Genomic DNA, 16,465 nt, shown 5'->3' on the forward strand with positions numbered 1-16,465 from the left:
TGGGTATAAGGTTAAGGTGTCAGGAACAGCCAACTGTATATCTTTAGCCTAGGCCTACATAATATTTTGTAAATGGAAGGAAATTATTTTATGTATTTACTAAATTTCTTAGTCCACCTGACCCTATCCATTTTGTAACCATTTTCTACATTTGAAATTCTGTTGGTGTTGTATTCAATAGGCCTCTTTAGACACGTTTGACACATTTTAAATGTCAGAGGGCAGCATAGCTCTGGATTTACTTTCGGTTTCATAGGAAACAATCTTCACTATAGATCTTATAGTTTAATGTTGAATAATAAATGTTATTAACCTAGCCTCTTATACTCTATACCAGCATTCCTTGTGTATGTGTATTGTTCCTACATTTCTGGTTTTCAATCAAAAGCTTTATACAAGAGCAAAGACAATTTATTTCAACTGTGCAATTATAACACGGTGTGCTAAAACAGTTGACCTGAAGTGTTAGTTTCAGCTTAAAGCGATGCGAGCACAATATTTTAGCACATACGTTTTTGGGATATTCTACTTGAGAATAAGATGATCCTGAACACAATCACTGACCGACCACCACCAAAGCCCCTAGATGTACTTTCATATAAATGACTGCTTTCCCCTATTTATTGTTTTAGGCCTATATAAAAAGGGCTCCTCAACCTTGCCCCCATAAGGGGTCTTAACCATGACCCCATAATAACCCCTAACCCAAGTAATAACCCTAGAACCAAAAACTAAACCTTAAAACCTGACTCAAATAGGTAACCCTAATCCTAGTATTAAATCCTGGAACCAAAACCCTTATCATTAACCATAGAACTGAAAACAAAACAACCCAAACAATAGAAAACTCAATCCCAATCCTCATACCGAACCAGAAACCAAACCTTAAAACCTGACACTAATAGAAAACCCTTCTGCAAACCGAACCTAAAACCTAACCCTAAAACCTGAAACTAATAGGAAGCCCCAACCGTAGTACGAAAACCTAGAACCAAACCTTAAAACCTGACACTAATAGGAAACCCTTCTGCAAACCGAACCAAAAACCTAACCCTAGAACCCGAAACTAATAGGAAGCCCTAACCCTATGAAAACCTAGAACCAAACCTTTCATGGGGTCTGCTCTGTCTTCGAACAGCTGCAGCGTCTCCTCCTATTTCACACCTCTTAAGAAAGAAACTAAATGAATGAGGGGAAAACAATGAAAGAAATACTGATAATGCTAAAAGTGAAAGGATTGGAGATAGTGTAGTGCAACCAGATTAACTTGATCACAAGAAGGGAACTACAATACAAAAACCTAACACCTAACCCTAACACTCTGCTATGGCAAATGCTACATTTATAAGACTACAAACCACTATGGACCACTATAGACCACTCGATACCAGGCCCCAATGATGACTGAATGGCCAACCATAACCATTCGGTTAAATGTAAACATTGGGTTAAAGTAGCAATCTCTAAGATTTCCGTTTCGTTCTCTTGGGCAGCACCTATGGCGATAGGCGGTAAGTGCAGGTGTGTTTTTGGACATCACTTTGCAGAGATCCAAACAGTGTCGCCTTTGTGACGTCTGTCAGACGGCAGATGGTTTACTGGCAACGCTGGCAGAGACAGCTTCACACACAAGTGAGTCGAGGAACACGTCTGTGATTGGAAAATGCAACAATAACTGTGCGACAACCAAGCACATTTTTAATCAGCGTTGTTTTCTGTACTTTTGTTCTTGTGGACTTGTGAGACATCATCAGTCACATCCCAAGTACTTCCATTCATATGTCTGCGTCTAGCAAAGTAAATACATTTGCCCTCGGATGTCTTCTTGCTCCGCCCATTTTATCGAGGAAGCATGGGGGGGCTAAATTATTTTTTTGAATTTAAATTCAAACCTTGGTATTGAAGTTATATTTTCCCCGGGTGGTCCACTCCAGGCAAGGTATAACATTTGCCCATTGTAGTCAATCTTCGGAATATTGTAGTTTCATCACAGCAGGCCCACATTCATCCACCGTCGCATAATGACGTACACTAGAGTAGGTGCAGACGGATTCTCTCAGCAACGCGGTTGTCTTTGCATAGTCCATAACCTCAGCCATTGTGTTACCTCAGTCAGCGATAACAATAAGTGACACAGACATTTATTTACATGACAATGTTCTTCTGAGATTATTTGTTTAAAGGCGTTTTAATTTGATTGGCCTGTTGGGTTTTGTGGGAGGAACTCGTAATACTAATAATGTGTTAATTGCATCCCGGTTAATTTTTTTTCGTGTAATTGCTTTAAGCCTTGTCATTTGAATGAAATTGAATTTAGCCTATCCAAAAGTAAAACAAATGCATGGTTTACGCACAATTATTTTTAATTGAAATTCAGGAGCTATTAGCAGGTCAAATCTATTTATCTTATGTCCATTAATATATGTCTATAACGTGCAGTATTCATCGACAAATTATCAGAACCAGCGTTTCGACTCAGAACGCCACCCGTCCAGTCGAGCAGTTTGATACAGAGTTGTTGATTGGCCAGTACTGGATGACAATATAAGCTATGCACTGTGATTGGTGGAAGAGATATTCTGCTCATTTTTTCTCGCGATTGTTTCCCCGTGTGGGTTAATGGCTCCTCCTGCTAGATATTGAGACGGAGCTGGTACAGAGGAGCAATAAGGGGTAGCAGCAATAGTACGTAGAATAGCAATTACACCCTTAATATTAGCTGTTTTCCGTCGTAATTGTTTGGGTGGGTTTGGCTCAGAGGCGGTGGGAGTATTAGTTTGGGTCGAGTGTTAAAATTAGACACAGGCGGTCGAGGAAAGCGTTGTATTTTTGAACGACCAACTCCCCAAATGAACTCCGTCAGAGCCACCAACAGAAGACCCAGGCGAGTGTCGAGGCCGCGCCCGGTGCAGCCCGAACGGAACAACGGCGAGCGAGGTAAGCCAGGTCCTGGTCAGTCAATGTCCGAGATGGAAAACGTGTCAGGCAGCGCTAGTATTTCCATGCGGGGGGGTTGTGCACGCCGGCCTCTTCCCTACAGCCAGGCACGGCGGGGGAGGCAGGAAAACTCGAGGCTTCTTGCTCTATGGCTCAGGCCAGGCCGCGCTTTGTTTGGCTTGAGTGATCGTGGCTAACGCCGAGAGCTAGCTCCCTGTGAGGTGAGATGGAGGTTGGGGGTTGTCTTCGCATACTGCTGCGTACCTAACTAGGTTGCCAGAATTAGGAGCCTGGGTTCAGGTGGACCTGAACCAGAGCCGAAGGACTGGACTGGACGTCCATTCGTAACCGGGCTCTTCATGTCTGTTCGGCCGGTGCATTCTCAGCTGTCACTAATGGTTTGGAGGGTGTAAATCCAATGCGATGCATTTGGACTGCCATTTTTGGGGTGTAACGTTAACAAAACACTGGCAGGGTAGTAGATCATGGTGGCTGGCAGTCTGGCTGGATGTGGTCAGACGTACAAGCTATGTTATACTGTGCATTTGTAGTTGACGCCATCGGGCCGTTTACACAAAATCGCCGTGTCCATCTTGTGTGTTTAAGACACACACCATGTAGGAAACAGCCGTATGTGCCCAAAGCCCCTTCCCATGTTCCCAGTGCTTCCTATGTCTTCTATTTGTTTACACCGCAGATTTGCAAGATACGCAGTTGAGTTTTGAGCCATTAGCTACATGTCTCATCGACCGTGCTTGCGGCCCTTTTGGCTGCCTCCTTTATTTTGATTTCATTGTAAGCGAGATAGTCTTTAATTTGATCATATGCATGCAACCGATAGCCATTGACAAAAACAAAGTGGCCTTTATATCCTCCTTATAATTGCTGCTATCAAGCTGTTCGTCTGCGGGGCTACATCTGCCATTATCAATCAGAAACCTTTGTCTGTCTTGCCAAGTATCACCTTGCTGGGTTGCCTATGCCACATACATGCACTGTATGCGTCTTACTACAGCGCTATTCATCAATAAAGACTGCATGTAAATTTCACCCACAGTGTGGGCTTTACAAAGTCTACTTAGCAAATATGAAATTGCTTTCAAGACATTAGTCATTTAATAATGATATTAATGCTAATGAGGTAATTATTAGCGAAGACAGCTTTCATGTATTGTGTTCTGTCATTATGTTTTATTTTTAATAGCACGTGAGTTGCAGATATGTCTTTCTTGATGAAAGTGTATATAGTTATTCATATAAGGTATGCTACCTTCTCCCCCATAGTACTAAAAGATCTAGCATGCAAATATATATACTTGCATGAATCAGGTTCAGATTTCCATGTCCTTCTGTTTCTCCATCCTGTTGGCATGAAATCCTATGAATAGCTGATATCCATGTCTTGTAGGCTTAAGTGTATACGGCTTGCATTTGAGCATGTGTGATTGGTCCGCTTGCCCTGCTGTCCAGATGAAGAGGTCCCCGCTGCCGCCGCTGCCGCCGAGATGGCGGTCGAGGAGTCGGGTCCAGGAGCCCAGAACAGTCCCTACCAGCTCCGTCGCAAGTCCCTGGTGCCCAAGAGAACCGCTGCTGCCTCTGCCACTGCCTCCGCCTGCCCCAGCAAGAGCCCCATGGAGGTGAGCCTGACCTGAAGGGCTTGTGTTTGAAACATATTCCCTGGCCCTATGTTATCATCACTCATGCAAATAGTTATATACTCCCCCCTTGCGAGCGAGAAGTATTGGCCACAAAAGTAAAAACCTACATTGGGAATTTCGGAATGTGTATAGGGACACTCCATTCAAAAGATGGAGGATGCTTCAGAGTATACTCCATTGTGTTCTTCGTAGAATATGATGAGTACAAAAAACTGGGTTTAGGCCATTGTCGAGAGTCTTCCTGGGTCCAAGAGGATGTGCAGTGTGGTGATGTAATGGGCCTCTAACCTCCTTTCCAGGGTGCTTCTACCTCGTCCACAGAGGCCTTCGGTCACCGAGCCAAGCGGGCAAGAGTGTCCGGTAAGAGCCACGACCTGCCAGGTGTGTGTCACAGCTTTTCGAAAATTACTGCCAGGCCACTGAGAGGAATGTATTGGCATGTTGTCACAAAACATTATCGTGTGTGTTTATTATTTCAGATTTGTTTGTTCGCTATCTCTTGTCAATTTTAGGCAAAATGGCAAGCTTTTTTTTTACCCGCTGTTGAATAACAGTGTAATATGTTCTTTCCTGACCACCCATACAATAATTTGTGTGTATCTTTGTGTGTGTGTGTGTGTGTGTAGCTGCCCCTGCAGAGCAGTATCTGCAGCAGAAGCTTCCAGATGAGGTGGTGTTGAAGATATTCTCCTATCTGCTGGAGCAGGACCTGTGCCAGGCGGCCTGCGTGTGCAAGAGATTCAGCCAGCTAGCGAACGACCCCATCCTCTGGTGAGCTGTCAGCTGGTCACATGTTGGCGTTACGTTGCCTTAATTTGGAGCAGGCTCCCCCCCCTGATTCCACTTAAAGAGGTGACTGCTTTCTGATTTATTTTTAGAAATGCATGCAACCTGATGTATACATCATATCTTTTATTAGGAAGCGGCTGTACATGGAGGTGTTTGAGTACACCAGGCCCATGATGCACCCAGAACCGGGCCGGTTTTACCAGGTCAGCCCTGAAGAACATGAGCACCCAAACCCCTGGAAGGAGAGCTTCCAGCAGCTGGTCAGTAGCAATGCAGGCGTTATTCACTTATTATTTATTTGCTGTATTGTGTTACCGCATGCTGTTTTTATTGTCCTATCAAGGTTCCCCTTGCACTGATGCATTGTTGTCTAATATTCAACGTGTATTGTAGTCATTTACTCTTTAATTGTACCGTCACATATTAGCTTGGTGCATTAGCACCGTCTGCAGACCAGCAGATGGTCAGACGGGTGTATTTATTGCTGATTGTTTTGGTTTGCAGTGAACAGTAGGGCATGTTCCTGACACCAATTAAAATCAAAATACTAGAAAATGTCATCATTAGCTGATGAGACAGGCACTCGCACTTGGCACAGGTTTAAGGGAATATAAACGATGCTTGCTGCCAAGCAACGTACTGTCTATATCAAAAATAATGAATCACACCACTAAAATTGTCCAGCCGATGGGTTATTTATACATGCTGGTTCGATGAAGTTTAATGTTCGTTCAGAGCATCCTGTGATCACGAATGTGGACTTTTGATTGTTGTGTTACAGTACAAAGGGGCTCACGTGAAGCCCGGTTTTGCCGAGCATTTCTACAGCAACCCAGGCAGATATAAAGGCCGGGAGAACATGCTGGTAAGTCTCCATGCGATAAGAAGGGGAATACACAGCAGGAACCACTTCTCCAGACACCATTGGTTCAAGATTTTTTGGGGGAAACTGTGAAAAAGCGTCTTTAATTGTTAAAATGGCGTCTATTCCCTTACAGTACTACGACACCATAGAGGACGCGCTGGGCGGCGTGCAGGAGGCCCACTTTGACGGGCTTATCTTTGTCCACTCGGGTATCTACACGGACGAGTGGATATACATCGAGTCCCCCATCACCATGATTGGCGCAGGTGGGAACCAACAGCCCCACGGCTGCGACCCCAACACCTCCTGGTCCTTAAGTGTCACACAGTGGCACGTGGGCTTGATGGTGATACTGCTACTGCTGCTGCTTTTGTGGTTGAACCTGGCGTTTGTGAGGCTCATCTCTTTCTTTCTGACTGGTCACAGCTCCCGGTAAGGTAGCAGACAAGGTGGTGATCGAGAACACCAGGGACTCTACGTTTGTCTTCATGGAGGGCTCGGAGGACGCCTATGTAGGCTACATGACCATCCGGGTAAGCAGTGACCACACCTCCCCCAGCTTGTCCCCTTCTATTTCTCTGTTCTACATTTAGCATCTTTTTTTTTTCTTTTTCGGTTGAAGGCCGATTTCTCTAGCTTGCTTCCTCTTCGTTGTACTTATAGGGTCATCAACATCATTTCAGGGGAAGGTCATTTGAAATACCAGTGTCTGCTTCTGATTAATATTAATATGGATATTGATCCGTGGACTGACTTGAATTACAAGAAGTTTTCTCATTGTTGTGGCATTGATGAATCGACTGTCCTTGAATGTAGCTTTCTTAAACTAGGGGCAATTTTATTAATTTAAGTAGCATCTTATATCTTATTGTTTATGATAAAAAAACATTCTGCAATGTGAATAATTTAGTAGTAACTCAGTAAGTCTGCCATGTTACAATTCCAGCTATTATATGAGCTGGAATGAGTTGATTCAAATCGGTTAAATCTTTAATTTTTCCTACATTCTTTTAAAATCCCTGACCTCTTTCCTGGTAGTAAAGGATGGACTTGTGGAGGTGTGGTGTGTAGTAACCAGTTGTTGTTAGACCATGGCTTTTGAACTTCTTTCATGACCTGAGCGTTTCCGATCAGGGACTAAATGGCTCGAGAAGCCCTGGCCCGTCTTTTACCTGCTCTCCTCATCGTTCCCTCACCTCCGCAGTTTAACCCCGACGACAAGTCGGCCCAGCACCACAACGCCCACCACTGCCTGGAGATCACCGTCAACTGCAGTCCCAACATAGACCACTGCATCATCCGCTCCACCTGCACAGGTTAGTCTCTCTCGCTCGCATTATTATTTGTAGCATACATTTTTTGCTATGTGAACTTTTCTTATAGGGCTTTGATGTGTAATTTGTTAGCCGTCAATGTAAAACCTTTAAGTGGGCACTAAATATGTCAAAAGTAAAGTCTTTTTTTTGCCGGAAAATATGTTGATTGTTGGCCAAATAATACCAATGCAATCCAAGTGGTGTAGAAGCAGAACCAACTGTAGAAAGTGTTACGGTTATGATTGGGACTATGTTAACATATACGGGTGTATTTGTGATCCCCCCCCCCCAGTGGGTTCAGCGGTGTGTGTGAGTGGCCAGGGGGCCTGTCCGACCATCAAACACTGCAACATCAGTGACTGTGAGAACGTGGGCCTGTACATCACGGATCATGCCCAGGTAAGAGGCAGTACAGTACAGCATATAGAGGTCATGCAGTCAGGGGATTTGAAAGATGCTATTGTGCAGTTGGACAAACAAACTGTCTGTAGCGGGGGACCCTTCTGGTCAATTGACCCTTTACTGCAATTGACTGAATGGTATGGCAAAACTTGTCTTCGGATGCTTTTTTAAATGTATCTTTAGGTGCATTGTTGAAATCCATTTTTTTGCCGTACAGTAAAACATCATGTAGGGGTCACACCATCAATTGCACTACCTCCATATTAACATGCTGTCTGAGCAAAGAATGACCCCCCCCCCCCCCCCTCTCCGGAGTTCACCCTTGACCCCCCCCCCCCCTTTGTGTGCGTTTCTAGGGCATCTACGAGGACAATGAGATCAGCAATAACGCACTGGCGGGCATCTGGGTGAAAAACCACGGCAACCCCATCATACGACGCAACCACATCCACCACGGTCGAGACGTCGGCGTGTTCACCTTCGACCACGGCATGGTAAACTAAACGTCCACCCTCCCCCCCTGAATCTAGGCCATACAAACCGCTGGCCTGCTGACTGTTTAGCTTAGCGGTTTCCTCTGGGTCCCGCTCCTCTCCAGAGCTACTTTGAAAGGGGTGTTGGATCCTCAGGACCTTTTAGTTCATGCATTTTCCCTGGCTCGCTTCTTTTTAGTTGCCCTCTTTTATAAAGTAACTAACCTTATTAAGGGTCATTTAAAAATACCTGTGTCTGCTTCTGATGAAGCTATATATATTGATTGGCGGGCTGAATTGGAATTACAGAAGGATTTGTGTAGCATTGAAGTTCTGTCCTTGACTCTTAACTTTCTAAAACAAAGTATATTTTATGCAGCCCATCTTTCATCCCACACAAAAGATTATAATTCTGTTCTACTGATGATCCATAAATACTTGAGATGTTAATCACATAGTAGTAATGAGGCCAGTCAGTACCATGTTGGGGTGAACCTCCGTGATCTTCCATCGAGCTGCGTCTGGTCTCCTCCTCCCCAGGGCTACTTTGAGAGCTGCAACATCCACCGGAACCGCATCGCGGGCTTCGAGGTGAAGGCGTACGCCAACCCCACCGTGGTGCGCTGCGAGATCCACCACGGCCAGACGGGCGGCATCTACGTGCACGAGAAGGGCCGCGGGCAGTTCATCGAGAACAAGATCTACGCCAACAACTTTGCCGGAGTCTGGATCACCTCCAACAGTGACCCCACGATACGGTGAGAACACCATGCCCCCCCCCCCCCCCCCCCCCCTGTGAGCAGTGCCGTCTGGTGACAAGCCCGCGTTAGAGACCCTCTGCTGCAGACTGGTGAAGCACAACTTGAAACGTGCTGATCTTCTCACCCGCCCGTCAACGTCAAAGCGTTGAGTAGCACGCAACGCCAGAAAATCGAACTCGATACTTCCACCAAGGTGTTAGTCTGATGTTATGTCGCTTGGCAGATGCCTGCTTAATGCAGTGGCGTGTTTAGGGTGGTTGTCGGCGCTAACTGGCTGTTAATGCTGTAATGAGTGTATTTGTTTTTGTGTACGTGTTAATTTATGTGTTTTATCGGCCTCCAGGGGAAATGCTATATTCAACGGTAACCAGGGGGGCGTGTACATATTCGGAGACGGGCGGGGATTGATCGAGGGCAACGACATCTACGGCAACGCCCTCGCCGGGATCCAGATCCGGACCAACAGCTGTCCGATCGTACGGCAGAACAAGATCCACGACGGACAGCACGGCGGCATCTACGTGGTACGAGGAATGCACCGGCTGTTCTCCACACACTAGCCAGCGTCTCTGCCCTGGGAACTAATGGTCTTCATCTCATTGGAGGTCAAAGATTGGAAAGATACATTTTTGTTTGATACGTCTTGAATACAGGGTCCAATATGCACCCCCTATAATTATTTTTTTCTTTTTTTTAACCGGGAAATGTTGTTCTTTTTAGCTGCCAATTCTATCAGCCCTTGGCTGCTGGTGTTACTTTAGCTATAATATTGCTGTAGATGACCAGACCTGCTAGGAAGAAGATCTAATTGGCTTCTCTCCGATTGCATGAATATTCAAAAAAATTTTTAAAGACCATGTCCATAAAGTGTCCATAAAGACCCACGGAACAAGGTGAATGTCACCAGAGGGATCCCGAGGTGCATCATGTTGTCGTGGCGCTTACAGAAAGCTTTTGTTCACACACCGAAACCTGGTGCACTTACCCTGGCACCCTGGGCCCGATCTCTCCCTGGTGCAACCCGCAGCGGGAAACATTAAACGGCCTCGTGTCGCGTTGTCTCCGCAGCACGAGAAGGGCCAGGGGGTGATCGAGGAGAACGAGGTCTACAGCAACACGCTGGCGGGGGTGTGGGTGACCACGGGCAGCACGCCAGTCCTGCGACGCAACCGCATCCACAGCGGCAAACAGGTACACACGCACGCACACACACGCGCACACGCACGTGTTTGTGTTGTGGTTCAATGAACGGGACCCTATACCACAGATGTGTTCTTTCCTTCCTCATCCATGTCGTGATCGTCTCTCTGCTGTCTACCTCCTGTGTCAGGTGGGCGTGTATTTCTATGACAACGGCCACGGGGTGTTGGAGGACAATGACATCTACAACCACATGTACTCCGGAGTGCAGATAAGGTGTCAACTTCAATACTACCGCCGCACTTTCTATCTTTCAATGTATATTTATTGATCCACTTGGTCCTACTGAAAATACTCCCACCCTCCGCACTTCAAAATGAATTATCAAGCCTTTGATTTGGATGTGGCGCCAGTATTGTTTATTGTCTTTGGCGGACATTAAATTAAACGTATCGTCGTTAAATGAAGATACTTATTGTTACACCCAGGTTTATTGTCTAACTGAATTACGATAAGACGATACGCCCTTAAAATGATAACATATCGGAGGTTTGAAATGTCCATGTCCTTGATTGTAGTGAACCTTGTGCTATTGGTTTGAGAAGGCTATTTCTAATTATTACGCATATTATGGTATTCATCGATCTCATGTGAAATGCCCCATGATTCTCAGGGTAATATTTTGTTTAATATAGTCCATTATCTAGATGCAATGCAATGTAGGGCGCTCATGTGAAATGTGCTTCTGGAAATATCCGTGAACCACTCAAAACCAACTGCCACCGTGCTTCAACAGAACGGGGAGCAACCCCAAGATCCGGCGCAACAAGATATGGGGCGGGCAGAACGGAGGCATTCTGGTCTACAACTCTGGTGCGTCCCCCAGCACCTCTCCCGTCGGCTCCTCCCCTCCCCCGCCCCTCCACTGCTCCTCTCCTCTCTCCCTGCCCCTCTCCTCTCCCCCCGCCCCTCTCCTCCGCTCCCCTCCCTGCCCCTCTCCTCTCCCCCTGCCCCTCTCCTCTCCCCCCGCCCCTCTCCTCCGCTCCCCTCCCCTCCCTGCCCCTCTCCTCTCCCCCTGCCCCTCTCCTCCCCTCCCCGCCCCTCTCCCCCCGCCCCTCCCCTGCCCCTCTCCTCTCCCCCCGCCCCTCCCCGCCCCTCTCCTCCCCTCCCCTGCCCCTCTCCTCCCCTCCCCGCCCCTCTCCCCCCGCCCCTCTCCTCTCCCCCCGCCCCCCTCCTCCCCTCCCTGCTCCTCTCTTGCTCCTCCAGCCATAGTGCTCCACTCCTCGGGCCTAACCCTCCGTTCTCCGCCACAGGTCTTGGCTTCATCGAGGACAACGAGATCTTCGACAACGCCATGGCGGGCGTGTGGATCAAGACGGACAGCAACCCCACGCTGCGGCGCAACAAGATCCACGACGGCCGGGACGGGGGCATCTGCATCTTCAACGGCGGCCGAGGTACGCCCCACTCCCGACATCAGCGAGCGTCAGACCAGCACAACTGGAGGCTCATTATGGACAAGGCTTTTCATAACAGAATCGCTTTGTCACGGGTTAGCATGGAAGAATCCAAACCAAGCTTCGATGCAGTGTGTGTGTGTGTGTGTGTGTGTGTGTGTGTGTGTGTGTCTGTCAAGTGGTGACACTGGGGTGTGTTTGTGTTTCCAGGTCTCCTGGAGGAGAACGACATCTTCAGGAACGCCCAGGCCGGTGTGCTGATCAGCACCAACAGCCATCCCATACTGCGCAAGAACCGCATCTTCGACGGCTTTGCAGCAGGTCGGTTTCATTCTGTAGTTGAGGGCCATATCCACAAGGGGCATTCCTGGGGGGCTCCATTATGGAAAATATCACAATCACGATTTTTTTTGGTAAATATTGGAACGATTGAACGATTATTCAAACGATTATGTTTGAGTTTGAAAACATTCTCAAAATGTTCAAATAGAAAATAATGTACAAATTTGTATCCAGCTGTTCTGGATAATAAAAAGGTTAAAAAAATAAATTAATAAAATCGTTTTAATTCTATTAGTTTGGAGATCGTTTGACCAAAAAAATCAAAATCCGGAAGCCCTACCTTCAACGTACAAACCTCTTGGCCATGGCCTTAACTTATTATTATTTTTTTCCAGGTATTGAAATCACGAACCACGCGACGGCAACGCTGGAGGCAAACCAGATCTTCAACAACCGCTTCGGGGGTCTGTTCCTGGCCTCGGGGGTCAACGTCACCATGAAAGGTCTGTTGGGCCCTCCGCATCGGGCCAAGGGGCAGGGCACCCTGGGGAGCGCCCTCGCTAACCCGCCCCTCTCTCCCCTCCTCCACCATCAGATAACAAAATAATGAACAACCAGGACGCCATCGAGAAGGCGGTGAGCCGAGGGCAGTGTCTGTACAAGATCTCCAGCTACACCAGCTACCCCATGCACGACTTCTACAGGTACCCGCCCACACACACCGTGCTGCACCGATCCATGCAGCTATTGTTATCTGTTTATTATTAATCTTTTGTATCTAATCTGCTGCATCTTAAATTCGTTGCACTTTCATTTTTTTTTCTTTGTCTTTATTTTCTCTAACATGTGTATTTTATTACTTCATTTTGTTGTGCACTTTCTACAATGCATTCTTTTACTTTGGCCTTGCTTTCATTTTCTCTTCTATTTTATTTTATTTCATGATGTTTCTATGTGAAGCACTTTGAGTCCGTCTCCTTTTATTTAAAGTGCTATACAAATAAAGTTGCATTTCCTAATCTTCTTTAAATGTGCTTGTACTCTCTGTCCCAGGTGTCACACTTGCAACACGACAGACCGGAATGCGATCTGTGTCAACTGCATCAAGAAGTGCCACCAAGGCCACGATGTGGAGTTTATTAGGCATGATAGGTGAGTGCTGGTCTCGCTCCCCGGCCCTGCAGCCTGACTCCCTCTCCCCGTACTGATGCTGCTAGCAGCGCCCCTTCACATCGCACGGGTGTGGCAGTGTGACGCAGGCCCTCGCTTACTAACCCCACCTTTGTTGGGTTCTCTCCTTGAAACCTACAGATGGTGCTATTTGTGATCAAAATCAGTGTTCTTTTTTCCTTTTATTAGACTTGGGGATTCCTGCTAGGTTGATAATGTCAGCTGTAATTAAATGATTGGTCTTTTAGAGATTAAGAATCTACTGTATGTAATCAACTTTTATTTCACAACAGACCTAAAGCAAAGCCCCACTTTAAACACATTAGGGACGGGCATTGGAAATTTGCTAAAGCTACAAATGCTATGCTGCTTTCTGCTGGATTGGACGCAGTCCACATGACTCTGTCCCTTTCCGATAAACCCTAGCTAACTAACATTAGCTGTGTTCGAAATCGTTCCCTATCATGGATGTAGTGCACTAAATAGGGTGCACGCCATTTTGTAGGGTGTTTGAATTCTCAGTGGTCCACCATATAGGGCACTATATAGTGGACTTAAAATAGGGTACATACGATGTTCCCTACATGTTACTCCCGTATACCACAATGCAATGCGGTTGTATTTTTCCAGGGGAGAAGAAGAAGCCGAATGACCGCGAAAACTAATACATTTAATGATGGAGTCTCCGGCTTTCGTTTAGAAATGTCAACATTTTATTTGGGATTTGACATAGAATATTTAACATTAAAAATTAATTAAACAAGGAAATGTAACATTCAACATCAATACAACCTCCAGCTTTCGTCGTGAGTGCCAGGTTTGTTTACATGATGTGGGCGCATCTGTCTGCGTCACACAAATACCCGGCGCATTTACTGACGCAAATGACGTTTAGAAATGTTCAGCGTAGTGTCCGAATTCTCGTTCCCTATTCCCTATATAGTGCACTATATCATGTACACTATATAGGGAATAGGGAACGAGTGTATAGGGAACGATTTCGAACACAGCTATTGTCTCCAGCAGGCCAGCCATGCTGCACACTGGTCATTTACTCCAATTCCCATTCTTGTTGTGTTTCAGTATTTCTTGGTTTCTATTTGCAACTGTACCTATAACAAGTGACGTCCATTCCCCTCTCCTAACTCCTCCTCCTCTCCCCGGGGCCTCCAGGTTTTTCTGTGACTGCGGCGCGGGGACGTTGTCAAACCCCTGCACGCTGGCAGGGGAGCCCACGCACGACACGGACACTCTGTACGACTCGGCGCCGCCCATCGAGTCCAACACACTGCAACACAACTGAGCCAAGGCCCGCAGTACAACGCACGCACACACACACACACAGACACGCGCACACACACACACACACACACACGACTCTCTGCACCATCCACACGTCACAGAGCCATAGCATCCATCCATCGATCCATCTCCACAGGACCCACACAGAGACCGGGAGACGCGCACACATGAACATGGTTTGCATACAACACACGTGAACGCCGGCCCGCGGCCGCGTGGACCCACGGAGAGACTCTGCGCTAGCGGCGCTCTCAGACCAGGCCCCGGGCGGCCGTGGCTGCGGATTGGCCAGTGGGTGGTGGTGGTGGAGATGGGGGGTTGGTTGTAGTGGTGGTGGCGGTGGTGCTGCAGTGGCAGTAGCCTACCCCTAGAGGGAGCCAGAGGAGCGCAAGAGGATTACACTTGATTTGGATGCTCGCTGAATGGCCACATGAGATTTCTCCCCTCGCGCCAAGACATTTTCCGAATGCAGTCGCCGGTGGCCAGAGACGCAGTGGAGAGGCGATGCAGTATCGACCGCTTCGGGGGTGGGGGGAGAGGACGTAGAAAGGATCCACACACAACCCACCTGCTCCGCGTCTCCTGACTCCCATCCCCCCCTTTGTTCCTCCCCCCCCCAGCCCGCTTTCCGGAGGCGCACTGTTCGCTTCTCAAGAACTGCCATGAAGAGGTTTCCTGCCTCCTCTCAGCTGCTGTCCTCATTGGTTGCCCTGGCAGTTGGTGTGTGTGTGTGTGTGTGTGTGTGTGTGTGTGTGTGTGTGTGTGTGTGTGTGTGTGTGTGTGTGTGTGTGTGTGTGTGTGTGTGTGTGTGTGTGTGTGTGTGTGTGTGTGTGTGTGTGTGTGTGTGTGTGTGTGTGTGTGTGTGTGTGTGTGTGTCGGAGCACTTGGGCTTTTTTTTTTTTAATTGTTATTCCGATCAATGGATTTGATTTTAAATGCTTTCTCATGTAGTTTTGTATTTTCAGGCAAAAAAATGAACTGTATTTGAATGTCTTTTATTTTATTATATATTATTATAATTATTGATATTCTAATTTTTTTTTTTCTTTTGGTTAGCATCCCCTTTTCCCTCACCCTCCTCCACTCCTCACCATGCTTCCAGCAGTGGCTCAGACGTCCCAGTGAACTCAGTTCTTTCTGTGAAAGAGAATCTCGTTAAAACACTAAACAAAAAAAACAAAAGTTAAACTTAAAAAAAAATAAAAATCCTCTCCAGTAATATTATCTTAAATGGCAGGTGGAGGAGCTCCACACTTGTATAAAGGTTTGTGTGTATGTGCGCGTGTGTGTGTGAGAAGAAGTTGTGTGTGTTTTAAGTTCATGCAGTCATTTTCTCTGGAGAGGCTTTTCAATAGGAGGCATCGGAGCTCCTTGCGACTGGAATGGATGTCCTGGTCTGCTGTCTTCCTCCCCCTCTACACCTCCCTCCCCCTCTACACCCCCCTCTCCTGTGTATCGTGGTGACTGTGGCTCCTCATGCAGCCTGGATCGTATGCATGTACCATAACATCTAGACTTAATATATTGTGAAGTATTCAATAACCAATATGTAGATGCTAGTCAGAATAAAAAAAAGGGGGTTTAATTTCCTAGAAAGGCAAAAAAAGATAAAAGGAAACTGGTCATTTCTAAGAAAATAAAACTTTATTAGATCAAAAATGTGTTTGTCTTGAGTTCCCCCCTGCCTGTTCTGTCACAATCAGCAGTTCGCTGAGACACATCACCCAGACCTGTGACTGACTGGTTATATTAGTAATGCAAGTAAACCTTTTCAGAGGCCTTTTTCCCCCCCCATGCTATGATTTATTGAAAGCCGAAAACCGCTAAGTAACACTTGTTCGTGATATGTTGCCTCAAACTGCTGAAATGAGATGTTTTGCAAAGCCCTGTAATCTGATAGGACAGACGTGTGT

The 16,465-nt window shown here is 46.7% G+C and overlaps 1 protein-coding gene across 2 annotated transcripts; it reads left to right on the forward strand.

Annotated features, from left to right (window-relative positions):
• The first annotated feature begins 2,606 nt into the window (after positions 1-2,606).
• On the forward strand, positions 2,607-16,211 carry fbxo11b (F-box protein 11b). Of its 2 annotated transcripts, none has more exons than XM_060036662.1 (22): positions 2,607-2,937; positions 4,408-4,574; positions 4,895-4,976; positions 5,222-5,366; positions 5,515-5,644; positions 6,166-6,249; positions 6,383-6,515; positions 6,676-6,782; positions 7,454-7,565; positions 7,858-7,964; positions 8,324-8,461; positions 8,981-9,198; positions 9,545-9,725; positions 10,270-10,392; positions 10,532-10,617; positions 11,138-11,214; positions 11,655-11,798; positions 12,009-12,119; positions 12,476-12,583; positions 12,676-12,784; positions 13,134-13,232; positions 14,424-16,211. In XM_060036662.1, the coding sequence occupies exons 1-22, from the start codon at positions 2,850-2,852 to the stop codon at positions 14,551-14,553; spliced, it is 2,679 nt and encodes an 892-aa protein (XP_059892645.1). In that variant the 5' UTR covers positions 2,607-2,849; the 3' UTR covers positions 14,554-16,211. The 2 variants fall into 2 exon arrangements, with proteins under 2 accessions (XP_059892645.1, XP_059892646.1); XM_060036663.1 differs by having other exon boundaries at positions 4,895-4,955.
• The last annotated feature ends 254 nt before the right edge of the window (positions 16,212-16,465 follow it).

This window comes from Gadus macrocephalus, chromosome 18 (genome assembly GCF_031168955.1).
Source record: "Gadus macrocephalus chromosome 18, ASM3116895v1".
NCBI lineage: Eukaryota > Metazoa > Chordata > Actinopteri > Gadiformes > Gadidae > Gadus > Gadus macrocephalus.

What these genes read in the sequence shown, in the direction of transcription:
- fbxo11b (XM_060036662.1), top strand. Translation starts at nt 2,850, where the DNA reads ATGAACTCCGTCAGAGCCACCAACAGAAGACCCAGGCGAGTGTCGAGG. An exon ending in CATCCGCTCCACCTGCACAG is followed by an intron (nt 7,566 to 7,857) that starts GTTAGTCTCTCT and finishes CCCCCCCCCCAG; the next exon opens with TGGGTTCAGCGGTGTGTGTG. An exon ending in CCCATGCACGACTTCTACAG is followed by an intron (nt 12,785 to 13,133) that starts GTACCCGCCCAC and finishes TCTCTGTCCCAG; the next exon opens with GTGTCACACTTGCAACACGA.